The sequence below is a fragment of the Vespa crabro genome, chromosome 16 (genome assembly GCF_910589235.1).
Source record: "Vespa crabro chromosome 16, iyVesCrab1.2, whole genome shotgun sequence".
NCBI lineage: Eukaryota > Metazoa > Arthropoda > Insecta > Hymenoptera > Vespidae > Vespa > Vespa crabro.
Window position 1 is genome coordinate 2,860,952 of NC_060970.1, and position 23,477 is coordinate 2,884,428.

At 25.0% G+C, this 23,477-nt stretch overlaps 5 protein-coding genes across 10 annotated transcripts; 2 read left to right on the plus strand and 3 right to left on the minus strand.

Annotated features, from left to right (window-relative positions):
- Positions 1-760: 760 nt before the first annotated feature.
- LOC124429745 (allatotropin-like) lies at positions 761-2,439 on the minus strand. Of its 3 annotated transcripts, none has more exons than XM_046975364.1 (3): positions 2,031-2,439; positions 1,176-1,464; positions 761-1,071 (listed from the first exon to the last, which is right to left on the minus strand). In XM_046975364.1, exons 2-3 carry the CDS (start codon positions 1,427-1,429, stop codon positions 927-929), a joined length of 399 nt encoding a protein of 132 aa, XP_046831320.1. In that variant the 5' UTR covers positions 1,430-1,464; positions 2,031-2,439; the 3' UTR covers positions 761-926. The 3 variants fall into 3 exon arrangements, with proteins under 3 accessions (XP_046831320.1, XP_046831322.1, XP_046831321.1); XM_046975366.1 differs by having other exon boundaries at positions 2,051-2,090; XM_046975365.1 differs by having other exon boundaries at positions 2,047-2,065.
- A 746-nt stretch (positions 2,440-3,185) lies between these two features.
- LOC124429809 (WASH complex subunit 5) lies at positions 3,186-8,724 on the minus strand. Of its 2 annotated transcripts, XM_046975478.1 has the most exons (17): positions 8,428-8,724; positions 8,188-8,290; positions 7,772-7,957; positions 7,470-7,684; positions 7,003-7,375; positions 6,638-6,901; positions 6,305-6,530; positions 5,977-6,212; positions 5,658-5,909; positions 5,309-5,491; positions 5,112-5,228; positions 4,855-5,027; positions 4,510-4,772; positions 4,245-4,428; positions 3,808-4,037; positions 3,535-3,688; positions 3,186-3,455 (listed from the first exon to the last, which is right to left on the minus strand). In XM_046975478.1, exons 1-17 carry the CDS (start codon positions 8,547-8,549, stop codon positions 3,302-3,304), a joined length of 3,435 nt encoding a protein of 1,144 aa, XP_046831434.1. In that variant the 5' UTR covers positions 8,550-8,724; the 3' UTR covers positions 3,186-3,301. The 2 variants fall into 2 exon arrangements, with proteins under 2 accessions (XP_046831434.1, XP_046831435.1); XM_046975479.1 differs by lacking the exon at positions 8,428-8,724 and having other exon boundaries at positions 7,772-7,968.
- Positions 8,725-12,726: 4,002 nt separating this feature from the next.
- On the plus strand, positions 12,727-15,929 carry LOC124429775 (reticulon-4-interacting protein 1, mitochondrial-like). The gene is made up of 8 exons (XM_046975432.1): positions 12,727-13,459; positions 13,888-14,128; positions 14,294-14,439; positions 14,524-14,673; positions 14,778-15,067; positions 15,202-15,387; positions 15,467-15,644; positions 15,724-15,929. The coding sequence occupies exons 1-8, from the start codon at positions 13,412-13,414 to the stop codon at positions 15,922-15,924; spliced, it is 1,440 nt and encodes a 479-aa protein (XP_046831388.1). The 5' UTR covers positions 12,727-13,411; the 3' UTR covers positions 15,925-15,929.
- Positions 15,930-16,463: 534 nt separating this feature from the next.
- Positions 16,464-19,551, minus strand: LOC124429776 (flap endonuclease 1). 2 transcript variants are annotated; one of them, XM_046975433.1, is made up of 8 exons: positions 18,182-19,551; positions 18,004-18,106; positions 17,750-17,916; positions 17,557-17,666; positions 17,287-17,490; positions 16,981-17,199; positions 16,716-16,904; positions 16,464-16,605 (listed from the first exon to the last, which is right to left on the minus strand). In XM_046975433.1, the coding sequence occupies exons 1-8, from the start codon at positions 18,261-18,263 to the stop codon at positions 16,531-16,533; spliced, it is 1,149 nt and encodes a 382-aa protein (XP_046831389.1). In that variant the 5' UTR covers positions 18,264-19,551; the 3' UTR covers positions 16,464-16,530. The 2 variants fall into 2 exon arrangements, with proteins under 2 accessions (XP_046831389.1, XP_046831391.1); XM_046975435.1 differs by having other exon boundaries at positions 17,750-17,921; positions 18,182-18,197.
- A 221-nt stretch (positions 19,552-19,772) lies between these two features.
- Positions 19,773-23,475, plus strand: LOC124429758 (probable ATP-dependent RNA helicase DDX27). Of its 2 annotated transcripts, XM_046975405.1 has the most exons (14): positions 19,773-19,800; positions 19,882-20,130; positions 20,267-20,449; positions 20,512-20,605; positions 20,726-20,871; positions 20,952-21,257; positions 21,378-21,505; positions 21,601-21,798; positions 21,865-22,009; positions 22,119-22,300; positions 22,376-22,704; positions 22,788-23,036; positions 23,160-23,241; positions 23,332-23,475. In XM_046975405.1, the coding sequence occupies exons 2-14, from the start codon at positions 20,044-20,046 to the stop codon at positions 23,420-23,422; spliced, it is 2,220 nt and encodes a 739-aa protein (XP_046831361.1). In that variant the 5' UTR covers positions 19,773-19,800; positions 19,882-20,043; the 3' UTR covers positions 23,423-23,475. The 2 variants fall into 2 exon arrangements, with proteins under 2 accessions (XP_046831361.1, XP_046831360.1); XM_046975404.1 differs by having other exon boundaries at positions 19,789-20,130.
- Positions 23,476-23,477: the final 2 nt, after the last annotated feature.

Consider the following 23,477-nt stretch of genomic DNA (forward strand, 5'->3'; position numbering starts at 1 on the left):
TCCCTAGTATATACTTTGTCTTTTATTTCGATATAATAATATATATATATATATACATTTATTTTAGAAAAATGTTAGTAAATTAAAAATTTTGCTTTCTAATGAAATGATTAAGTTAAAGAAATTCGAATAATTAAAAAAAAAAAAAAATTTATACACTGATAAAACGTAACTAGTGATAAATATGTTAAATGAGAATAATATTTAGGGAGTAAAAAGTTTAATGAATATAAACATTTTATTTGATAAATAATAATTGTAATAATACAAAAGAAAAAAAAAATTCCCATCTAATTTAAAGATTTTTTTTTAATTAAATATGATTTTTCGACATTTTTATTTCCTTTTTTATTGACAATGTATATCCTTTCGTTTAGCTATAGATAAAATTGTTTATTATATTATCGACAGCCGATAATAAAGTAAATACGTAATGTTTTATCGACAGAACTACAATTTTCATTCAACAATAACTTTTATTTTAAATGAAATGATTAATAAAGCATGTTGAATAATTCATTAGATGACATAAAGATGGAATAATACAAAAGGAGGTAAATTTAAATTTTAACAAATTTTGGCGACAATTGATTTGACAGGCTAGTATATTATACAGCAGTAAAAGTTCATAATGATATTGTTGTTGTTATTAATATTATTATTATTATTATATTGTTGTTGTTGTTGTTGTTTTTTGTTGTTATGATTATAATTATTATTATTATTATTATTATTATTATTATTATTATTATTATTATTGTTGTTGTTATTATTATTATTATTTTTTTTTTTTTTTTATTATTATCAGTATTATTATTATTATTATTATTAATAATAAAATCCAATTTTGAAGTGTTTAAGATATTGAATTGAAATGTATCGCCAAAAATTTGTATATTTTAGTTAGATGTTCGTCAATATAGAGTTTAAAATACGAATATGGTTCCTTCTGGTTGTAATTGTTCTCCACTTCGCGTTTGACCATTTTCGTCGTTGATTATCATTTCTGTTAATTTTCCAGCAAAAACAGGATTTGCCTTCATTTCTCGTAATATTATTTCAGGAGTAAATCTAAAATAATTATTTTCATTATATCATAAAATTTATATGAAATAATTTTCATTAAAATGTATACGACATAATTATAATATGAAATAATTTTTTAAAATACATACCCTTGTGGAAAATAACGAAGAAGTAACATGAGTACTCTTTCTCGTTTGTTAAAATTAGAAATTTCCGTAGATCCATCTCTTTTACCATATCCTACTCCAATGGAAGTGGATATTTGGTGTGGTCTATAACCACGTATCTCTCTATCCCTTGGTGGTTTTTTATCATTCGGAGTATTATAATTTAGAAATTTCAAGCCATTCACCGCCAAAATGAATCCGAAAAATATTAGAACCATCACTAATCCAAATCGCATGGTTGTTTAATTTTTTTTTTCGCAAGATAGTTATCCTTTAGAAAAATTAAAACAATCGGAAACTGAATATACTTAGATATAATATTATTCTATTATTAATTTTTACGAAGCAACATATAATTTATATTTAATATATATCTACTTATATATATATATATATATATATATATATATATATATATATATATATATTTATATATAAAACGAAGGAATAAATGTAATTAATATTGTGCGTGTGTGTATGTGTGTTAATAAAGATGAACCACGCCTTGTTTCCTGATAAAACATTTCTTGATTGAAACGTTAATTAAGGGAAGAGAGACCATTTGTTAATAAAAGAAATCATTTTGCCTTTATTAATGTGTTTTACATTTTTCCTTTTTTATTATCTAATTCATACGTAAAATTTCAAGTAAACAAAATGATTTCTTTCGATCAGAATAAATTATGAACTTCTTGCAAGATTTTTCGATTACCTAACATTAAACATATATACATACCACCTTAGATTATTAATTTAAATAAATAAATGCATATACATATAACCCAGATGCTAAACAAAATTCATTATATTATTTACACATAAATATTAAAAGGATACATTGAAGATCACTTACGTACAGGACACATTTTAATTTTGTTGTATTAATCAATTTAAATCAATTAGAATTATCGTAAAAAATGATATATAATATTTAACTGTATATTTTTTATTTAATCAGAATCAATGATTTGATTTATTTATTGATTTTTTTCTTCTTTTTTTTCTCTTTTATCTTTTTTTTTCTTTTTGTTTTTTTCTTTTTTTTTTTTCTACTAAAAGATCTGAATAAAAATAAGGAAGAAACGTGTGTACACAAGTAAAAATACAACGCGTTACTAAATATAGGAAAAAAAATGAATTTTTTTTGGTAACATCAACGAGATACCGGAATACACAGATACAGCAGGATGCTGTGATAAGTTAGATAGGTCATCTCTGATAACGCGTATCACGTAAGGAGGACTGAATTCTCGATCTAGTTCGGCTGCTTTTGTATGAAGCCGCCAACACCGGCGTCTCAACGGCCGCAAAAACAGCCGCCGTGCATCGCCTTTTGCATAAAATTTAAATATTTATCTTCCAAATTATTATAATACAATATTTAAGTGGTAAGGATTTATTATAAATGAATTGAATGAAATTGTGATATTAATATTAATTAGATTTTTTACATGATTAATCTAATCACTATGATTTATATGACACTATCGTGCCGCCGCAATAGTAACCACCGCCGGAGGCCGCAAGTTTCTAGCTTAGCCGCCAATGCGTATACGGACGTTTGTCTGCAGTCACCCCCATAAACCGCCTACTCTCATTTCATCACACATAGTAATTGTCTACCCCCTTAATATGCCCTATTTTACATTAGAATACATGCTAATAAGTATAATGCAATGCCTACGATCGGCTTGCGAAACTCAATATGTGTATCTTCACTACTTTTAATTATTTTTAAGAAATCGATTAGAAAATAAATACTATTTTTTTTTTTTCTTCTTTTTTTTTATATGTATATAATAAACGATAAAATGATAACAATTAAATAGAAAATTTTCTTTTCTCGCCTTTGTCTATCTAGTATTTCTTCTTTTTTTTTCTGCTTAAACGTAAAGTTTTTAATGAATTAGGCAAGAATGAGGAAATAATAATTAGAAAGAATAACACAAGAGTGAATATATAAAAGAATTTAATTTCAAAATGATATTTTTTTTTTTTTCTTTTGTTTATCCCAAAAGATTCATATTAAATGCATTTTAAATTAACATACAATACTTTATGTAACAATAAATTAATTGATACGTTATATAAAGGTATGATTAAAATAATTATCTTAAGACTTTGGTTTGACAATGATCTAGAATTACATTTGGAATTTCGTGAAATACATATGATCGAGGAATGCCTGAATATTTGACGAAAAGATCCAAAAAATGTATACTAGCTGTTGATTCGCTTTCCGTCTCGCTTCCAACTTTTGTACTGAAACAAATATTTACTGATTAATATTATTTTTAATTAATGATTAATTCTTTATATTTATTTGTTTTTATTTTCTTACCTGTCTAATGTTACGAGAGAAAGTATATACATACAGATATATTTTACATAATTACATGTAATAGAAATATGGAATTGGCGAAGTACAGTTTGTATTCCAATAGCAAATGCCACAGCATCTAAAGGATCCTGTGATTTTTTACTTAAAAGACTCGCTGTAATAATGTATTATTATTAATATTAATTAATATAGAAATACAATTTTATTAATATTTAATAATAATACTTGAATATTAATTTATATATATATATATATATATATATTTATATATACCTGTATTTCTGCAATAATACAATTTGCCAAGTTGGGACACGGTAAATAGAAACATTACAAATGAAATGTTATTTACATGCGGAGGTTTAATATAAGATTTATTAAGAGGATCACTTATGCCAGCCCAGTCTAATCTTAAACTAAGCTCGTGAAGTAATTGAATTTCGTCTGATTTTTTTATCTTCCTCTCGTCACTTAAATTATTCAATTTAATCTCGGACAATATTGCACTATGATTTACATATAAAAAAAAATAAGATTAATATATATATATATACATACATGCATACATACATACATATATATATATATATATATACACGTGTGTGTGTGTGTGTGTGTGTGTGATTTTATATATAACTTCCTAATAATTTGTATAATAATAATAATAATAATAATAATAATAATAATAATAATAATAATAATAATAAACATACGTGTTTAATGTTTGCAATGCTGCTTCCATATGTTTTGCTTCAAATTTACAAGCAGTATTTAATTCATATGTTATTTTTCTTCTGAGTACTTGGTAATGACCTATCTTTAATATCCAATCTAATATTTGCAACCACATTTTATTTCCATATGTACCAACGACAGTCTGCAATTTTGTCATCATAGCTACGTATGTATAATAAGATTATTAGTATAATTTTGAAAAGAAATATTTTAAATATTATTCTGAATCATACTGTATAATACCTTTAGGATTTTCTACACCGTTTACAATTGTTAAACATTCATCGATTATAGAAGACCATTGTTTGTTACGCATTTCTTTCTCTATATAATTAATTACATTTTCCAATTCAATCACGATATAAAATGATATCAGTTTATCCATGCCTGCTAATCCTGGAGTACCTATAGCATCTAATATCATTGTAAAAACTTTGTAATTTAATACTTCAACTTGCGTCTTGATGTCATACCAAGCAAGTGTATGCTCTATGTAAACAGTATTTCTACAAATTATGTACAATATAGATTATTATATTTTATATATATATATTTAATTTTATTTTTATTATATTTTTTTAATATTACCTAGGATCAGTAATACGAATAAGTTCACGAGTAAGCCTGCCAATAAAAGTTAAACAATTGTTTTCTGTTAATGAAGCATGTTTCTCATTTGAAAAATATCTCCAGGTTTTTCCAGGAATCCAAGAAGATCCTCTTTGTTCTTCTTCAATTGCACTATCTATAATATAAATAATCTAAAAGGAATTTTTTTTTATGAGAGCAAGATAAGACAAATTTGAGTTATATTATTTTCTTAGAGGAACAGCATTGATACTTACTTCTTCGTGCCATATTTTTAAACTATTGATATTTATGTAATCTTGAATATATTGAAAAGATTTACGATATCCATCCATAATGGAAGCTAAACTTTTTAATTTTTGAGGTAATGTTACCTAAAATAATTTACATATTGTAATAATTATAATAATGTTTCTAATATATAAAATGTTACATAAATCTATATTATAGACACCTTTGATTTGGTATCAAAGATAAGACCATTTTGTAAGGCTAAAGTAACTTGTTTTACAAGTTCCTGGCGTATACCATCTTCTAAAAGACGATGTGAGTCCACTCTTAAAACACCTAATGAAACACTTCTTAAAGATAGTACTCCTTTTGTAAAAACCGACACAGCATAAGTCAATTTTGCCATCTACACAAATACATAATATTGCTTTTAATATTATTAACATTATCATTTTACATATATAAATAAATATATATGACACAAATATGTGTGTATGTGTGTGTGTGTGTATATGTTTGTGTCAGAAAAAAATAATATATTGAATTTATAAAAATTTTACAATTTTCTATACCTGTAATCTATCATCTAATTGGGCATAATCTTTCAATTTATCTTTGGGTAATTTTGTTGGTATTTCTTTAAAAGCATTTGTTTCTAAGTGCACTATCTGAGCAAGTAAACCAAATACTGTTTCAGGAATAATTTGCAACACTCTTCTAGCGTAACTTTCTAATTCTCTACTGTAATATTGAGACACAGATGATAAATCTGAACTACATGCTTGATTTATACGTAGTAATGGCGTCTCTAAAGCCGAAGCCATCTAAAAAGAAAATATTATGATTGTTACATTGTCCTTATTGTTTTCTTTTATATACATATTTTCTTACTTTTAAAAATAAAGCTTTCAATTTAATGACTGTCGGAGGATTCTTTTTTATACTAGATTGTATAACATCAGTAAAAGTTTCCATTATGTACCATGCATAACTGCAATCTGTTACTATGTTTAAATTTATTATAGTATCTTCTGCAATATTTCCTGTTCGTAACATATTATGTAATATCTCACGAGTATCCGATAAATATTGAGATACATGTAAATTATTTTCCAATTGATGGAATTCTAAAATCATTTAGAATTAAGACACAATTATATCTTTCATATTAAAAATTAAAATCATAATTAATCGATCCAAAATTTAATTTAGATTTTACCTTGCACATATTCTAATGCCTGTAATAGTTGAACAATTTTTCTGCTATCCTCTTGTTGTAAAGAATTAATATGTTTACTTATCTCCATAAACCATGCATGCAAATCTTGAATTTTTTCAATACCATCAAGAGATTTGTTATCACCAAATATCTGAGCTAAATCAATGATACGTTTAACGCAAGCTTCTTTATCTCTAAGCCATTTAGTTTCTTTTCCAACTAGTAACTAATAACAAAAATAATTATTAATTGTACAAATTTGAAAGAAAAAATAATTTTATATAAATATACAATATTTCTCAATGTATCAGAAATGTTAAATAATTTATTAACCTCTTTATATGTCTGTTTAACATCTTGCTCAATTTGTGCTGTATTCAATAATAAACGAAGGCAATTAATATCTGTATATTTACTTTCAGTTATAACAAGCTGTTGAAAAGAACGTGATCGTTTTGATAAATTTAAAGAAGTTGTATGTAATAAAATCCAGCGTAATGTTACATTACAATCTCGTACTAAATTCACTAATGATCCTATTGCATTTTCATCCAGAGTGCCAGCTAATTCTACTTCTTCAGTTTCACGTAACAAATCCTAGAATATGATACTAACAGTGTGAAGGTAAGACAACAGTGTAAAATATAACTTCTAATACAATATCTTTATAATTAAATTATTAATAACATTTTGCTTACCTCCATTCTTTGACCATGCTTTTGAGCTATGGATTTTATATTAGATGTTTCAAGATTATTATTAAGAGCTGTTCTTGCTGCTTTATATGGTGACCACCAATCTTTTAAGTTAATAATTATACCCATGTAAATACTAATCACCCAATTGTCGGAAAAGAATTTATCTACAATTTCTCTCATTACTGCAGTTTGTGTATTTAATATTTCCGGTTTAAAACAAAGAATTATAACCAACATTGACGCTTGAGTTGAAAGAGCTGCATTTCTATATTCTGATTGATGATTATGAAAAGCAGGTCTTTGATTATATAGATCACCAAATCTTAAGCAACCAACAGCTCCTTCTATTAATGAATCATCTAATGGTATTCTCCTATAAAATAATTTTACATTTGTAAACTATATAAACCATATATATATGTATATAGTTTTCATATAAATAAAGACAATAAAGTCTAAAACAATACCTAAAATAATCTTCAGGATAATTAATTGGGCGTTTTCCTGATATTTTACTATACCCCGTTGAACGTAGTAACATGCAAATATCATCCACTTTAGTAGATGATGATTCCTGAGCATTATATCGATAATAAGATACGAGTAAACATTCACGAATTCTTCCTTCAAAATGATAATCTACTAATAACAACATTACACCATATAAATACACTGCTTCACACTAAAAATATACAAATTCGAGAAGATACAAATTGATATAAAACATTATTTAATCCATTTAATTTAATTAAAATAAAAAGAATTATACCATTAATTGTTTTCCATCTTCAAACGACTCAACAGAACCAGAAGACTGATAATCTTCTTGATTTAACTTTTTAACATAAAAATTCAAATCTGTTATATATTTGTGTATACTTTCAAATGCCAGATAAAATCGTGCTAATAATTCAGAAAAATTATTTCTTATTTCTTCATCAGTTTCTTGAAGTGTCTGTAAATATACTTTACTATTATATATACATATATATATATATATATATATATATACATATATATATATATATATATATATATATATATATAACAAAGTTAATAAATACTTCATCAAAATATTACAATTAAACATCGATAGTCAGATAAGTTTCTTATTGAAATATTTATTAAGAATACAATTTCAATAAATAAATTATAATTTGTTAAAGCAATTATAATATTACTTACTGGATCATCCTCAATTTTCTTTTCATACGTACTGGTTGCTTTAAAGTAAGAAAAATCATTTATGATCGAACCATATTTTTGAATAACTTGTTTCGTATCCAAACTGTAAGAATAAAAATTACACGTTATATTTAATATATAATATATATATATTTTTTTTTATCTTATATAGATCTATTAAATAAATATTACATTTATATATTTACTTATTATCTAATACCAAACAACTATAAAACTAACCTAAAAATTGGTGGCACATAATCCTTCAAACGCATTAATTCTGCTATAATTGCATTTCCACGAGAAACTAATCGTAACAATGTTTGTCCACCGACATTATTAATAGCTAAGAAGTCGCCCATTCTTAATTTTATAAAGAAAAAAAAAATACTAAATGTCAAAACGATGATTAAAATATCAACGTAAACGTCCCGCTAATGTTTGGGTGTAGTATCAACTACAATAGAATTGAAATAATAAAAAATCGATAAGGATCGATCAATTATTATAATTATACCAATTATTAATGTTCATAATACAAATCAATTTTTTTTTCAAAAATAATAAAAAATAAATATTACAAAGAAAAATTTACAATTCTTTATGCAAAATTTATGTATGAATAATTAATTTCTTTTTTAAAGTCTGCATTCTTAATAAAAACATCTTATCAATGATAAAATAGATATCATTAATAAATACATAAAAATATATGAATTAGTATAATGAATAAATTTATATTGTTTTGATGAAAAAAAAAAAAAAAAAAAAAATACAAAAATAAATTATGACAATAATCATAAGAACAATTAAATTTATAGGTTAAATTTCTTTCAACTAATATATACATATGTCTCTCTGAAATTATTACAAATATATGATAATGAATGTACACGGAGTACAATAAATTAATATTTAAATAATAGTAGATTCGCTCAAACATTAAAAAGACGGTAACGCGCGAGAAACTTAAAATAAATTTAATATAAAATTCCAATATTTTATAATTTTAATCTCGGTACGGTTATTTAATATAAACATATACGATTTTTTTATTAATTTGATCGATTACCGGATCAGTTCTCCTTTGTATTTCGACGAGTAAACATCAAATGTTTCTCAGAATATCTCTTACAAATATCAACGAATTTTTATATAAGTATATTTTTATATCATACATTTTTTTTTATAATTTATACAGTTTCTTATTATAACAGTGACACTAATAATTTTGTTTTTATTTTTCTGTTTCAGAACTTCATTGTAATCGCGTTCGTAGTAATAAAATAATCGAGTATTTCTATCATTAAAATAGAAATATTGCCAAGTAAAAGCAATGTTTATTCGTTCGCATTTTGCGATTTAAATGACAAATGTTTTTTGCATCGACTGCGTGCAATGCAGTCGTTAGAGCCAGTGTTTGTTCGCAAAGTATTTTGTAATTTTAACAATCGCACAGATTGTATTTATAAAAGACAGTAAAGTTTCGCGAAGTAAATTCAGTGACTGTTCATTAATAAATAACTAGGGCTAATTAGAATCAATGCATCACTGAAGAGAATCTCATTCAACTTCAATGTCGGTCTACTTCATTTTCAACCACCTACGAATCATTCCGCTTCGAATTTCAACCTAAATCATGGACGAGTGTTTGGAGCCATCGCAGAACTTCTTAAGTAGTAAATAAATTTTTTAATCCTTACGATTACTCAATCATGTCGAGAACAAAAGGTTCAAATCGGTACGAGTGATTGATTGTAATTATTAGTTAAAGAGAATTGAATGACCACGAGTAAATTTTTTCGAAGATTTCTTATTTTTTGATATATCTATTAGATCAAGATAGGATCCTCTTGTTCAAATGCGTTTATAATTATTTGAGATTTTGATGAATATTTTAATGCACTTTTAAATATTTTTCTCGCACAATAATAATAAAGAATCGATATTCATAAGGTTTAATAAAAAATGAGCAAGAAAATATTCGCGATGGATAATCTCTGGATTACAAGTGAAATTGGTGGATGATTTTTTTATAATAATTAAAATTGTCGCTTGTAAGAAGGAGCATTCAAAGGTTTGATTTATATCTTTAAATCACTATTAATTAAATATATTTATTCGATTTGAATTGATAAATAAGAAATTTCAATAGAATCATTGCTTTTGAAAGAGAAAAATCAAATAGAATATTTGCTAAAATACAAAGAGAGTTTTAGAATCATATTCCGCAGTTCTATATGATAAATTAATGAATTTTTAGCTTAGGATTTTTAGCAATTAATATATTAATTCTAATTTTTTCTACGTTGCGAAAAGGTATCTCTTAAAAAGATAGTAATCGATTTCTATTCAGAAACATAAGATTTATATTTTTTAGATATGTTAGAATTGTGTTAGAATTTTCTTCTATATCTTAGAATTTGGAATCAAATTTCGTCGTTTTTGAGTGATAATCGATTAAGTTAGGGTATGAAATAAAGAAGAGGCTATATATCGAAAAGGTCCCCACAAATTGTGGCTCAAAAGGGTAACTATAGACTACTGAGTTATTTTCGAAGGTTCATCAGAAACTTATGAGAATGGTTCTTAATCGTATTTTAATTTTACCATATTGTCACTTAAAATGTTCTTATGATGATATGGGTTTAGGGGTTGTAGGGATTTGAAAAATTCAGACGACGTAATGTTCCGTCTTTGATGTCACATTGTCACGCGTACGCGAATAGAATTATTTCATATTTTATGCATTTTTATTATTAAAATCGAGATATAAATTTTGCACATTTTCTCTTTTCTAAAGTTCAATTAAATTCATAATTTTATTTTAATAAAATTAAGTTTTACGTTAAAGTCGAGTGATAAATTTTGCACATTTTCTCTTTTCTAAAGTTCAATTATATTCATAATTTTATTTTAATAAAATCAATTTTTATGTTAAAGTCATAGTCACGAAATGTATAAGAAATGGCAATTGTAGGGATCACTAATAGTGCATTGAATAAAGGTGCACATGAAATTAAAAAAAGGACGATGGGATATGTGACGAGTTCTCTAAGTTTTGCCAAGCGTTATTAATATAATATTTCTTTCTTTAAAAAAAAAAAGAAAAAAAAATAATATTTCTTTAGATCAGTATCCAGAATTTTATCTTTTATATAATTAATATTATATATATATATATATTTTTTTTTTCTTTCCTTATTTCTTTTCAGGTAGTTCCACGCAATGAGATCGCGAATTCGAGAAGGAATAATTAATGAATAATTAATGAACATTATTTTACTAACATTTAAAGAATGTACGAAATACATGCAATATAACTAATTAATATTTAAACAATAGAATATTCTTAGAAACATTACAAAAATCATAAAACACAATCAATATAAAATAATATTAATTTAATCTTCCGACAAACATAAAATTGCAAACTCGGGAGTGAATAATTAACAAATAAAATTATTTTACTAACATTCGAACAATGTATATGAACTATACTAATTAATTACTAATTACATACTACAACATTCTTAGCAACATTATAAAGATCATATACATATGTTATCATATATTATCAATTAATACATATACTATCGATTAAAAATTTTTATATCACTAATCATACTTGAATAGATAAATGAAAATTAAATATACTAAAATTCTAAAATAATTCCTTAAAGAAACGTACAGAATATTTTTCTATCCTACTTATGCTTGCCCATTTTTCCTATTTATTTTTCTACTCTTATTTTCTACTCTTATTAATTATTATCTATAAATCTCGGGTGGATCCATGGGTATAGATCTTTATGGAGATTACTGTTTATAGCATCATGTAAATCTACGTCTCTTTTCTTTTCTTTCTCCGGCTCTCTTTTTTATCTCATATTTTTTCTCTATTTTTTTTTTTTTATCTTTTCTTCTTCTTTTCCAGTGATCATCAAGGGAATCATCGACGAATCATCGAGGAATCATTGAGGGATAGATTCTATCTGAGGATTGAATGAGGGTCCGAAGTATCATCGAATGGCTCGATTTATCATGAATTTTTATACGAGAGGATACGAGTAGGATAGAGAGAACGGGCATGATTCAAATTCCAATTTCGAGATTCATTTTATTTGCTCGAAAATTTGATTAGATTATCTCGCGAACGTAAATTTTAGAATAAAGTCATCGTTAACCTATGGATCTGCAAATGCATTAATTTTCACATGGTGAGATCTGAATCGATAGTAACTTGTGACATATTTTATGTTATATAAATATTATCGAGTGAATGGCTGCATCTTTCAATGTATTTTTAAAAATCCCTTCAATTTTAATTCTGATTAAATGACTTAAAGTACTAACATTATAAATTGCCAATAATACTTCTACAAACAAATAAATAAGATATAATTCAATTTAAAGATAATTTCTGTAAATTCACAAATTAATATACTAATTATCATATGTTTAATTATATTTATTATTATATATATAATATCGACATCGTAATTTAGTACGGATCATTTGAAGATAATATTATTATTAAAGAATGATATAAATATGAGAAATTAAGATAATGTCAGTCTATTAACGCTACTTACTTTAATCTATAAGAAAACAATCGTTCTTTATGCGTGAGGGGAATATAATAAATAAACTTATATTATATCGATAAGATAAACGCATGACGGTAACAGCGTTCCCTGCTCGCGTTTGTAGTTCATATTTTGTCCGTAAATGTCGCTGAAGTCATACACGTTTCAAAAAAGATTTCAGACAACATGAATAATTTTAAAAATGGAGATGGTAAACCATGTGATACTGTTGCACAATAATCCTTACATCATAATCAAAAACATTAGTCTACGCGCCGATGTTTCCTGACATTAACCTTATAAAAGTTTAATAGCTCGAATGATTCATTTAAATAAATTGTTTTAAATTCATTTATTATATATTTTCTTTTTTTTATCTTTTTTTTCTTTCTTTTTCTATTTTTACGGAAACTTAAATGTTTAATACATTAACATAGATTATACAATTAGCAACGAATATGAAAGTATTACATTTTAAAACAGATTCTTGATATCTATTTCGAGTTATATGCAGTGCGTTAATCGTTTATTTATATCACATTGGTGTAACACTTTACCCGTCGATCTACAACTATGTTTAAACGTAGATTAAAAACTAGAAATTTCCTAATTTTGTGTTAAATAAGCTCGAAATTATGGACGAAATATCTTTTCGCATATCAAATCATCTAGAAAGATTACAGGTATTTTTCTTTCATTATAAAACAATTTTTGAAATGTATTTATTAATTTGAAATTACTTTACATAATTATACGTTTTTTGAATTATTATGTATTTGGAATTTTATTTTATTTTAATTTGAATATATTATCTTTAACTCGTTTTCAGTTTATGAATTTTATTTATTCGAGTTTCTAACATTAAATTTAAATATCTGGCAAAAGAAAAAAAATAATAATTTGGAAATATTATTTACTTCTTTTTTTCTTATTTATTTCTATAATGATAATATATATGTATATATATATATATAAAATATATACATATATATTATTAATATATATTATTATTATTATTGTTATTATTATTATTATTATGATTATTATATAATAGAAAAATATTTCTCATGTCTGGAAGTATAAAAATATTTAAAAAGAAATTTGGGATAAGGTTCAAACATCTTTAGTGATTCAACAAGGACAACAATGGATTTCTACGTTCTTAACACATTGTCAAAGATACATTCAAGAATTATATAGAGACCAACATGTACAGCAAATAAAAGATATCATACACAATCTGATAATATATATTCAAAAATATTGGGAACAGTTACGTTTTCAATATTATTCTATTCATGTTAATTCTACACAATTTTATCGACGACTAGTAGGAATATTAAATAATGAAGGTATGATATTTATTTATATCCTAAAAACATCATAATTCTTATATAATATATAATAAAAGAAAATGTTTATAAAAGATCATTTTCAATAATTTTCTGATATATATATATATATATTTATTTATTTATTTATTTATTTATTTTTTAAATAATAACTATCTGTTTCAGTCACACGAAGAGAGATTATATTTTGTCTAGCAGGCATAACTATAGGTACATTAATAGGTTATAGCATAGGCAGGAATTGGATTTATTATTCCCACCATATGCACCATATAAAAGCTATTATATGTCATCATTATATTGGTATCGAGGTATATTGTAAACAATATATATATGATTAACAAAAGCTTCGATATGTAGACATACATGTATAAATATCACTATATTTAATATAGGGTGTTTCAATGATAGATGATGCAGAGATGCCAATGATTAAAAAATCTAATGACTTACTGATACAAGTTAAAGCTGCTTCAGTCAATGTCGTTGACACAAAAATATGTTCTGGTTATTCGAAAACTTATAGAAGACTTCTAAATTCTGGAGTAAGAAAATATTAATTATATATATTCAATGATTTCGTGTTATTTTTCAATTTTCTTATATTCAATGTAGCATGTTATTCCAATATTGAGTTTTCTGTTTTCAGAGGTACAAAGAAATTCCAGTAATATTAGGTAGGGATTGTTCAGGTATAGTTATAGACATTGGACAAAGAGTTATTAATTTTGATATTGGTGATGAAGTATTTCTTGCTGTACCTTCATGGGCACCTGGTACAATGGCAGAATATATAGTTGTGCCAGAAAGCCAAGCAGTTAAACGGCCTAAACGATGTACTTATGAAATAGCTGCTAGCATTCCTTATAGTGGTTGCATGGCATGGGATGCTTTAGTTAATAAATCTGTTATTAAAGAAGGCAATGCAAAAGGACAAAGGTAATGGAAAAAGTAATTATTAAAAGAGATTTAATTGAATCAAAATAATTTTGATAAAAGAATGTTAAGTTTCTCTATTAAATTTATAAGATTATCATACTTTTAATAAAATAATTAAACTAATATTTTTACAGAGTACTTATATATGGAGGAAATACTCCAGTTGGATGTATTTTAATTCAACTTGTAAAATTATGGGGTGGTCATGTAGTAACAGTATCTAGAAAAAATGCTGTACCTGTAATGAGAGCTTTAGGTGCTGATGAAGTTTTATTATTAGACGAATTAAATATTGAGAAGGAGTTAGAATTGCATGAAAAGTATGATATGATAATAAGAAAAAACAAAAAAGAAAAAACTGTTATAATGTAATTAAAAATTAATACCAAAATTTTTTAGATATAATGCAATTTTTTATACCTGTGGTCCATCAACGGAATCTCATGTATTAAAGAAATATTTACATCCTTATGGTTCTTATGTGACAACAATGCCTGAACATTTAACATCAGATTCATTGGGATTTATATCAGGAAGTATATTTGCTGGATGTGTACGCATTAAATTATTGGTGCAGGTATTTAAATAATGATTATTTATATCATTATAAAATAATATATATTTATTATTATTAAATTATTATTAATTGTTTTTAGTATATATTTGGTTGTAATATACATCAATGGAAAGAAGGTTCCAAAATAAAAGCAGAATACTTACAAGCATTATCAGAATTAACTGATGCAGATGAAATACAGCCTGTTGTTGATAGAGTTTATGCACCTCATAATATCGAAGAAGCATTACATCATATATTAGATCCAGAAGCTATTGGAAGTACAATCATTAAATTTTAAAAATAGATTATCTTCATTTGTTAAACTAAAATATTTGTTGTTTATCAAATGTTACTTTTAATCTAGTAGTATAACTTACTATTTTTTTAATTTCCATATTATTGTCATTTGAAAATAATTGTTTTTATTAAAACATTAAAAATGTTATTATCGAACTATATTATATAAAAGAAAATAATCATTACAATGCTGCCAAAGTTAAGACTGATGATATAAATATATAAAAATAAGAACACATTTTATTCCTTTAAATTTTCTTTGCACAAATAATAATTGCAAAAGGGATAAAAAGACAATAAATTGTAAGATTAAAAAAGAAACGAATAAGATACTTGAAAAAAGGAAGTTTACATTTATTGATATAGATATTCTCTTATATCAGATTATTAAACCATTATTGAGATATATTTTACAAAATATGTAAATTGTAGATATATATAAATTAATTTGGAACACTTAATAAATAAATAAATCATATAAATGTATTGTTTTTAATTGAATGAATTATTACCAGATGGATAATAGATATTAGACATAAAAAAAAAAGTATAATTTAAAACGTTTATATTGAGATATAATAATCATTATCATATTAATTATTTAATTTCATTTCGCTTTTCCTTTGAACTTGCTATTACCAGCAGTTTTGCCTTTTTTAGTTGTTCCTTTCTTTTCTTCCGCCTATTAATATATATATAAATTTATATTATTGACTTGATTATTTAATATTTAGTCGAATTAATTGATTTAGAAATTTTAATTGAATTAATTGATTTCAGAAATTGATTTACCTTACGCTTTTGTGGATTTGGACTGGTAACTGGTAATACTTTAAAATATGAATCAAGTCTACCTTGAGTTGTTGTGTTACGAGCTTTAAATAATTTTTTTGCACCACTTCTAACACGATCTTCATTAAATTGTTTATCACCGCATAAAAACTTCACTAAACCGTCTTCATCTGGTTCTGACCATTTCAGCTTATGAAATGAAATAAAACTTGTTTAAAGTATCATATATATGAAAAATATGAATTTTACATTTTTATAATTTTACCTCAATATCATCGGTACTTGCCACATCTGGATTTTGAAATAATAATCTTGCTTGCTGATAATTCCAATCTTCTGGTATAGTATATTTTTTTGTATCCAATTTTTCTATGATTGTTTCAAGAGATTTATGCGCTTTGATCAATTCTATTGCTCTTTTAGGGCCTATTCCTTTGATACTATTTGTATAATCACAACCCAACATAATGCAAAGGTCAATAAACTGAAAATTCACATGAAATAACAAATGAATTAATTAATTTAAAAAAATATCTGAATAATAGAAAATATCATAATAGAAATACGTTACTTCATCCTTATTCAATTCTAAACCCTCTAATACTTTATCATAATGAAATTCTTGAACAGGCATCTTTCTAGCTTCACTGAAAGTCAAACGACGCAATAAAACATCGCATCCAAAAGTAAGAGCATCCATATCTTCGGTTGCAGTTGCATAAACTTTTCCAGCTTTCACCAAAGCTGCACATTGAGCTTCAGCTTCGCATGGAGCCTTCCAATAAAAATATTATACCAATAAGGATCTTATTTGTACTTATAACTTACTTAATTTACTTACATCAACATATGGTATACCCATTAATTTAAGTAACTGCTTAACTTCTTCTGTATGAGTTTTTGTAACTTTAACCAGTCTTCTATTAAATTTATTAACATCCTCGACATTTCCTTATTAATAAAGAATAATAAAATAAATACAATAAATAGTACATATAATTTTTTACAATGAATATATGCACACACACAATTACCTGCTTCTTCGGCAGCCTGTAACAATTTCTGCGCTTCGTCTCTTCTTTCAGCTCGTTTTGCAAGTTCTCCACCTTTTAAATCTGGTGGTTTCCCATCAAAAACATATACAGGTTTTATACCTTGTTCTACCAAACGTATAGTACGATAGAATGTTCCCATTAAATGACTATCCTCAAAAAACAACATCAAATATATTAAAATATTTTAAATAAATAAATACTTAAATTTAATATATTGAATTACTTTATAATACCTTGTTGTTTCACCATCAGCTGATGTAAGCTGTGATCCTTCACTCCGAACAGCGACCAGAAATTGATATAAACACATGGATGCATCTATAGCTATTTTTCTACCTAATAAAAATAGAAAGAAATAAATTAATAAAACAAACTATTTTTATATCTATAAACAATGTGATATTAACGTACCAAAATAATGTTTCAATTCTCGTTCCTTGATTGCACTAGGTGCTATGTCTGCTATTAGTTTTGATAAGCCCAAAATACCCATCTCGAGATAATCAATGATAAAGATTTTCTTTATATAAAAAAAAAATTAATTTACCACAAAACCTTAACTATTTTCATTTACCGAAGTCTATAGCATGTACCATAAGTATTAGCAAGTTTTCCCGCCATAATTTTTTATAATGGCCGAATATACATGGTGGCCAACTTTAAAACATTTAGGAAATATTTGGGGAAAAAAAAGAAATTTAGGAAACATTTAAAAATATCTTATGTGATCTTTCAAAAAATAATAATTAATGAATATATATTTGATTTTTATAAAAATTAAAAGACGAGCTCGTTTCTATCCTATCTATGGAATAGAACAATATAAAAGTTTATTTTTTCTTAATTTTTTTTTTCTTTTTTTTTTTTTACAGTATATTATAAAATATTTTCTTCATTATTTACAATTGTATCCTAATGTTTTTTTTTTTTTTTTAAGTCTTTTTAAGCCCTTTTCATAAAAATTGACTGATTTGGAATCAAAGAAAGCATTCAAATTTCTTATTTCGTTTATGTTACGGAATTGTTTGTTCCTTAAACACTGTGTTCCATTCATCTGAAGAGATGGTAATTCAAATAGACGATGTCCAGCGAATATGAAGAGTGTGATGAAAATCTCCCAATTCAGTTACTGAATTTTATCTTGAATCATTTTAAATGCCCGAAAACACGCATTACAATTCATACGGCACCCAAATATCCATTCTATCCATTTTTCCGATGCGTTTTAAATGTTCTTGTACTGTGGGTCAGGCCATTGCAATTCTTCAATGATTAATCGTGGATCTGATTCAATGAGGGATTTTAGAATATCATCATCGAAATGTGAAGATCTTCCTTTTAAGGATATCTTTTAAATCTCTAATGCCCAATTTAAATTTTCAATATTCAAAATTGATATATGTTAATTGTTACAACTTGATCATAAAATTCATTAATTTTAGTAGCCTTTATGGCATTTGAAACACTCATTGTAAAAGATCAATATACAATGTCCAATGTTAGTTTTGTCTCCTCTAGGTCTGGATATTTTATCTTTAATAATAAAATAAAATTTATTGCACAAAAGATAAAAAGTTAAACAATAGAACCATGAAAGAAAAAATTCACAAAGATGCCTATTGTACTGTGCTCGGGCATAAACTAACTTCAAAAAGTACTATGTAAAATAATAGGTTTCTTTTCATTAGTACTAATATAATATAATAATAAAAATAATGATAAAAAGGAGTAGAATATACTACTTATCTCTATATATATTTCTCTCTCTCTCTCTCTCTCTATATATATATATATATATATATATATACACATCCTATAATATATATATCTTAGATGGTAATTTGTAATAATTAATAAAGATTAAAGAAATATATTAATATGAAAAATTAAAAAGTTTAACCTACAATTATTTACTTTGACACATATAAAAAAAATATAATCTACGCAAATTTCATATACCAATTATTAAATGCTTGTAGTTCATATTTTGTCTACCTGGCGCTGAAGTCACACACGTTTCTAACAAGAAGGTAACGAACGTATACTTTAAATGACTTACTTTATTTATTCTAATTTTTTAAAAATTTAATTCCTATTATGTATTTCTTAAGGTTTTTATAAAATTTGAATACCTCCTATACATGAACATATCTGTTAATAATTTTTTTATGTATATTTTTATATACCTTTATATCCACGTGTTTTTATACATCTCATAACCTCAATTATACTGATGTGAATTTAATTTATATAAAAAAGAAAAAAAAAACAAAATGGTATTCAATTGTGATTTAATAAAAACTATAGAAGATGACGAAGAAGTGCCAGATTTTTCAGAGAAATCAGACGAAGAAGATGATGTAAGTTTGTAACAATTTATTATTTTACGTTTGTCTTTTATATGTATTAATATATATATACATTTTATATTTATAAAAATTAAATTATTTACAATATAATTTTCTACTTTTTTAAATATTTTAATCTTTTAAATAGTTTCAGCCTCGTAAACAAAAAAAGCAAGAGAAAAAAGACTTTGCTATGGATTTTGAATTTGTAAATAATACTTCTGAATACAATCAAGATACCTGGAATGATTTAAATAAATATATTAAAAGAAAAGCTAAAAGTAAATTAGATGATAAGATAAACAGTATTAGGAAACAAAAGGAAACAGAGGTATGTAAAATGAAAAAGTAAATAGGTTTAGAAACATATTTATATTATTATTTTTCTCTCAGAATGGAAGTATCAATGATAATGACAACAAAAATAAAACAGAAATTTATGAAGAAGATAATGAGTTTTCGTTGTCTGAGGATGAACTCAAAAAAGGTAAATAAAATAAAAATTTTTTTTTTATATAAAGAATGAAAAGTAATCCTTATTTAAAAGAAAAAAAAAAAGTAATAAAAAATAATAAAAAAGAATAAAAAGTAATTCGTATTTTGCTAGATGCATTTAAAACCAAACAGAGGAAAGTTAAAAGGAAAGATACTATTAAAGAACAGAATGAAGAAACAATTAATTTTGAAGAATTTACAAATGTCGATTCTTATGTGTCTTTTCAACAAATGAATTTATCTAGACCCTTATTAAAGGTATAGAATATAAATATTTAAAAAACAATAATTATATTTGTATATAGAATGAAAATGGAAGAATGATTTCTTTATTACAGGCAATAACGACAATGAATTTTGTCCATCCAACACCTATTCAAGCAGCTACAATACCATTTGCTTTAATGGGACGTGATATATGTGGTTGTGCAGCAACAGGTACTGGGAAAACTGCAGCTTATATGCTACCAACTTTAGAAAGATTATTGTACAGACCTTTGAATGGTCCTGCTATTTCACGAGTTTTAGTACTTGTACCAACAAGAGAACTTGGAGTTCAAGTATATCAAGTTACAAAACAATTATCACAATTTACGACAATCGAAATAGGATTATCTGTTGGTGGATTAGATGTAAAAATTCAAGTAAGTAAATTATATTGTATAATGTATATATGTATATATATATATATATATTTAACATAGTAAATAAACAAGTTAAACATAATAAATATATATCATATAACATACTACATGTTCAATTAGGAAACTGTATTGCGAAAAAATCCAGATATTGTAATTGCAACTCCTGGAAGATTGATTGATCATTTAACAAATACACCAACTTTTTCTTTGGATAGCATAGAAGTGCTTATTTTAGATGAAGCAGACAGGTATTTAAAAAATAAAATATATTGTTCTACATTTACAAGATATTTTTTGTTATTTACTTAATTTAAAATTATATATATATATATATTGCTTTTAGAATGTTGGATGAATATTTTGCTGAACAAATGAAGCATATTATAAAGCAATGTTCAAGAAACAGACAAACTATTTTATTCTCAGCCACTATGACAGAGGAAGTTAAAGATCTGGCTACTATGTCATTAGACAAACCTGTGAAAGTATTTGTGGATAGTAATCAAGAAGTTGCATTTAATTTACGACAAGAATTTATTAGGTAAATAGTTTTATCATTTTCTATATATACATACATATATACGTAACCAACTAACTTATATTACAGAATACGCAAAGAAAGAGAAGGTGATCGTGAAGCAATATTAGCAGCTTTAATTTGTAGGACATTTCATGATCACACTATGGTTTTTGTACAAACTAAAAAACAAGCTCATCGATTGCATATTTTATTAGGATTATTAGGCATAAAAGTAAGCATGTTTTAATACTAAATTGAAAACTATTTTTTTTTTTTTATAAAAAAAATATATATATATATAAATTTTCCAATTTAAAAATTTACTTTTGATATCTAATCAGGTTGGAGAACTTCATGGCAATCTTACACAACCTCAAAGATTAGAAAATTTAAGAAAATTCAAAGAGGAAGAAATAGATATTCTGTTAGCAACCGATGTTGCAGCTAGAGGATTAGATATTAGCGGTGTGAAAACAGTAATTAATTTTGTAATGCCTGTTACCATAAAACATTACATCCATAGGTATAACATTTAACAATTTTAAAGACATATACTGCATTTCTAATTTCTATTAAAAATTAAAATTAAAAATTGTAGAGTCGGAAGGACAGCCAGAGCAGGTCGTGGAGGAGTATCAGTATCATTAGCTGGTGAACAAGAACGTGGTTTAGTGAAAGAAATTATCAAACAAGCGAAGAATCCTGTAAAAAATAGGATAATACCTCCGGATATAATAGACAAATATAATAAAAAATTACAATCTTTAGAACCTGATATGGAAAGAATATTACAAGAAGAGAAGAATGAAAGGGAACTTGCCAAAATAGAAAATCAAGCAAATCGCGCTGAAAATTTACTTAAAGGTTCAGACGACAAGAATCATAGAAGTTGGTTTCAAAGTGCTAAGGAAAGGAAACGTGAGAAAGGTAATTTGAATTTTTTTTTTTTTGTTAATGAAAGTATAATTATAATGAACACAGTTTATTATAAAAAAATGTTTATATTTTAGAAAAATTGTCTTTAACGACGAAACAACCACGTAAGAAAAAAGATAAGGAGGAAAAAGAATTTTCCAACGTAGTAGAAGAAAAGAAAAAAAATGCGAAAAAAGAACAACATAAAGAAACAGCCGAAGATAGAGCGAACAAAGAGTTAGAGAAGATAGCAGCGTATCAAGCAAGAATAGCTAAACAAAAATCTAAAGCAAAGAAAATTAGAACTGTTGTAGATAAAGGTGGATATAATGTGAATAATAAAGGTATAGAGATTTATTATCAATCAAATTTCCATTCATAAAAACGTTGTTTAATTTATATCTATCTATAAAATAACTTAAAACATTCTGTATATAACATAAGACATTTCTTCCTTTGTTTCACAGGATCCAAAAAACGATCACGATCTTCATTTGCTGATGATTTGACAGATACTAGCAGTAAAAATGTAAAAAGAATGCGTTATGAGTAAGTGAATTACATATTTACATATATTTATATAATAATATGTATATAAAAATATAGAAAAACTAAAATTACAATATTTATATTTTTCAGAGCAAATAAGAAACAGAAATCTAATCCATTGGCAAGAAAATCAAATATTCTTGGAGGAAAAAATCAAAAGAAAAAATTAAGGACACGTTAAATTGTAAATATATTTGTAATGATAATATTGTATTAATAAAATTAAAAAACACATA